At 42.9% G+C, this 4,216-nt stretch overlaps 1 protein-coding gene across 1 annotated transcript in view; it reads left to right on the forward strand.

The window, feature by feature from the left end:
- Nucleotides 1-1,676, forward strand: part of SLCO2A1 (solute carrier organic anion transporter family member 2A1) — an 82,553-nt gene extending 80,877 nt beyond the window's left edge. Inside the window, exon 14 of the mRNA XM_042456819.1 lies at nt 578-1,676. Within this exon, the coding sequence (XP_042312753.1) occupies nt 578-698 (121 nt within the window). The 3' untranslated portion in view covers nt 699-1,676. The remainder of the gene's footprint in view (nt 1-577) is intronic.
- Nucleotides 1,677-4,216: the final 2,540 nt, after the last annotated feature.

Consider the following 4,216-nt stretch of genomic DNA (forward strand, 5'->3'; position numbering starts at 1 on the left):
ATATCACCAAGTCCACCCCTAAGCAAGGCTCTTTTCTCACCCAGAGATTCCTTTCACAGTCAGCAGAAGTCTAGGTCCTCTTCCTAGAAGAGATATTTAGGTTTTGTGGACTCTAAGAAACATCAGGGGTTATCTCAGGATGAGAGGATAAATGAGAAGCCAGGCTGGGTCAGGAAGTGAGGCACAGTGTGATGTAATGGCTAAAGTGCTGAACTGTGAATCGAGAGATCCAGGTCCATGTCTCCACTGTCATGAAATACAGAGAGTGATCTTGAACCAATCACTCTCTCAGCCTGATCTCCCTCACAAGATTGATGTGAGGATGTGGGGAGCATGGATGCTGCCTTAAGCTCATTGAAGGGAAGTTGGAATATAAATATGAGGCATACTGTATAAGCCCTCCAGATATCCAGTCCACTGGATCCTATTACTATCATAGTCTCATCCTTGAGAACATGGTTTGTTATTGTGAGTACTATTCTGAACAAACTGACTTTGCATTTCTACTCAGAATCTGTTCTGTTAGAATTTCACCATGTAACTGGGTATCTTTTTCCCCTTTCTTTTTTCTTGGCAGGTACTTAGGTCTCCAAGTGGGTTACAAAATTGTTGGGATTCTTCTGTTATCCCTCATCAGCTGGAAGCTGACAAAAAAAAAGGAATACAGTGTCCAAGACAAAGCTGCTGGCCTGGTGTAGCTCTGTACTGCAAGATCCAGCTGGAATGCCATTTTGTACCATATCTGTATTTACTTAACAGTACTTTACCCTTGTGGCTTCTCCTTTTATTTTATTTTATTTTATTTTATTTTATTTTATATAATAAGGGAACAATATCATTTTAGCAGCTGAATATAGAACTCTGGCATTATCAGCTTCCACACCAGGTAGTCAAGCTAAAAGGACTCATCTTTGTTCATAAATGGAAAAAACGCAGGACTTCTGATGACCAAGTATCTAATCAGTGTTAAAAGACTCGGTGCAGCATCCTCATCTCTCAAGAGAAATTCACCCTGAACTGAAAGATTGCACAGAGTTAGGAAAAAGACCCCCCAACATGCTATGGCCATGCTGTCACTTGTGGGATTCCATTTCTGTTTTCCACAGCTATCCTGACATGCTGAGGAAATGGATAGTATTCCTGTTGTTGTTCTCCCTTCTCTTAATGGATAGGTCAAATAGTTGAGGGGAAAGGCAGCCAAATCTCTTGAGAAACATTGGACCTCTGGAAATGGTGAATGAAAACTGTTAAGCGTGAGATGGTTTAGAAGTTTGCTGAGGAGGGAGTAGTCCTGTTTACAAACAATTCCTTGTACTGACTAAGTTGATCCAGTGTGCTGTATTGTATCCAGGTTAACCAGGGATAGGAAACCTACCATCCTCCAAGTGTTTTGGATTGTGATTCCCAGGGTTCCTGGCCACTGGCCATGGTGGATGGAGTTTATGGGAGTTGTAGTCCAAAATATCAGGATGACACTACAATTGTCTTTCCTGGGCCAAGGCATGGAATCAGAGAAGGAGATGAGGTTGTAACAGCTCAGCCTGCCCTGACTTTCATGCCTTCTCTTCTCATCTATTACACAGGTCAGAGTGGACATAAGCTCCACTTATTGTATAAAGTTAGTGTTTGTGATATATTGAATTTTTAAATAAAAGCAATTTTCCAGTTTCTTCATACCATTTTATTGATTTTTTTCAAAGGCATCAACTCACTAATATTCTTCTTGCCTTCAGGTCTGTTGCTATAGTGACACCATGTCTAATGCTGGAATATAGTGAAAGGTGCTGATCAGCATTTGCATTCATTGAATCTTTTACAAAATATATTAATTTGTTCCAAAGTAAAAAAAAAAAATGTCTCATGGCCATGTTGGTGAAGGATCTCATTTTGTATTTTATTTTTAAAATGAAAATGTTTGATTACTTGCACAATTGGTGAGGGTAGGAATTTGTGACTGCAGAAATCTATCTAACTAAACATTATAAAGATGCTCTTTGGCTAATGGTACATACAGTGTGTTCTTTGGCTGCAAGAAGTTAGTTCCAAGAGGTTGCACTGTTAGCTTTTTAAAAAGATGTTAAGGGTCCTTTCACACTACGCAATTATAGCACTTTGATGCCACTTTTATTGCCATGGCTCCACCCTATGGGATTCTGCGATTTATAGGGCCCAAACAGACAGACCAAAATAAAGCTGCTTCGGGTCACTTTGGAGGTATGCTGTAAGAGGCCGGAAGCTGCGCCAAAGCCATGCTCCAGTCCTAAGGACTGGAGCGCAGCTTTGGCACAGCTTCTGGCCTCTTAAGATGTGTGTGTCATTTAAACAGCATACCTCCAAAGTGACCCGAAGCAGCTTTATTTTGGCCTGTCTGTTCGGGCCCATAGTTTGGTGAGGCACTAAGCTCAGTGACCACACTACAAATACCTCTATAGCGTAAAGCCATGGCATTTAAAGTGGAATCAAAGTACAATAATTGTGTAGTATTCCAGCTATCCCCAACCAGCATGGCCTTTGAAGGCACCAGACTCTATCCGGTGTGTCTCTCTGGCTTTGCTTCGCGAATGAAGATTCAGGAAGGACTCATCCCGCGCTTTGCACAAGTGCGCTGGTGACTAAAAAGGCCAATCCGAGACAAACATGTCTGGTTGCAGAAAGCACAGTGAAAAGTCTCCTTGGGTGATGTTTCCGGGTTGTGGTTCTTTCTGCGTTGTCGTTTCTCTTCGAGACTCGTTCGCCATGAGCTTTCGAAAAAGGCTGCAGCATCATGGATAGTGCGTCTCCATGCCTCCCGATGCGAGGCCAGGGCAGACCATTGTTGGTGATCAATTTGGCCAAGCCTGAGATGTTGTTTCAGAGAGTACTTGTGTCTCTTCTTTGGGGCGCCCCTCTTACGCTGACCCGTGGCGAGTTCACCGTAGAATACTATTTTTGGGAGGCGATGGTCCTTCATCCTAGAAACGTGTCCTGCCCAGCGCAGCTGCGTCCTCAATAGCATGGCCTCAATGCTAGTGATCCCTGCTTGCTCAAGGACAGCAACATTTGTCACATAGTCAGTCCAGTGTATAGTTAGAATTGTGCATAAACAGCGCTGATGAAAGCATTCAAGGAGTCGTAGGTGTTGGCGATAGGTGACCCATGTTTCAGACCCATAGAGGAGAATAGACAGTACAATGGCTCTATACACACTGATTTTTGTGCTTCGCCTCAAGTGTTTGTTACTCCAGACTCTTTTGTGAAGCCTTCCGAATGCACTATATGCCTTTGCCAGTCTGTGATCGATCTCTTTATCAATCTTGGCATCTGAGGAGATAATGCTTCCCAGGTAGGTGAATTGCTGGACGGACTTAAGCACAGATGTGCCTACAGTGATGTGGGGATGGTAGTGTTCTTCCTGTGGTGCTGGCTGGTAGAGAACTTCTGTTTTCTTCAGACTGACTTCCAGTCCAAAGAGCTCTGCAGCTGTTGCAAAACAAGATGTTAGGCGCTGCAGGGCTGCTTCCGTATGGGCAACGAGGGCAGCATCGTCAGCAAAAAGCAGCTCACGGACTAGACAGTTTAGAGTCATAGTGCAGACCCTCAGGCAGCTTAAGTTAAACAGGCTACCATCAGTACGGTAGCGTATATAAATGCCATCTTCTTCTTTGAGATCTGCCTTAGCCCTTTGGAGCATCATGCTGAAGAAGATTGTAAATAGAGTTGGAGCAAGAACACAACCTTTATTATTATTATTATTAACCTTTATTTATAAAGCGCTGTAAATTTACACAGCGCTGTACATACAATCTTTTTAATTAGACGGTTCCCTGCCCTCAGGCTTACAATCTAAAAAGACACAACACAAAAGGAGAAGGGAGAGTGGTGGGGAAGGGGATCCACACCATTAGTTACTAGAAAGGGCTAAAATCCGGTGTGTATATGTAACACAAAATGTTAAACTATCTAAGACCTTGCAGCAGAAATTCTGGCTAATAATCTGATAGGAGAGCAAGCCTTAAGGAATTATTTCCACAAAAGCAAACTGGTTTCCCTGTTTGACTGACGGAGACGTGTAGGGTATTTACTCCAGTCCCTGGATTTTCTCCCATAAGCAAAGTGTTGGCCTGGATCAAATGGTTTATAAGGCCCACTCCAACTTTTTGTGCTTATGGATAAAATCAGTTCACCACAAGGGTAAATCAAGGGTGAGGAACCTCTTTCAAGCATGAAGACAAAATTC

Source organism: Sceloporus undulatus, chromosome 3, assembly GCF_019175285.1.
Source record: "Sceloporus undulatus isolate JIND9_A2432 ecotype Alabama chromosome 3, SceUnd_v1.1, whole genome shotgun sequence".
In the NCBI taxonomy this organism is placed as follows: Eukaryota; Metazoa; Chordata; class Lepidosauria; order Squamata; family Phrynosomatidae; genus Sceloporus; species Sceloporus undulatus.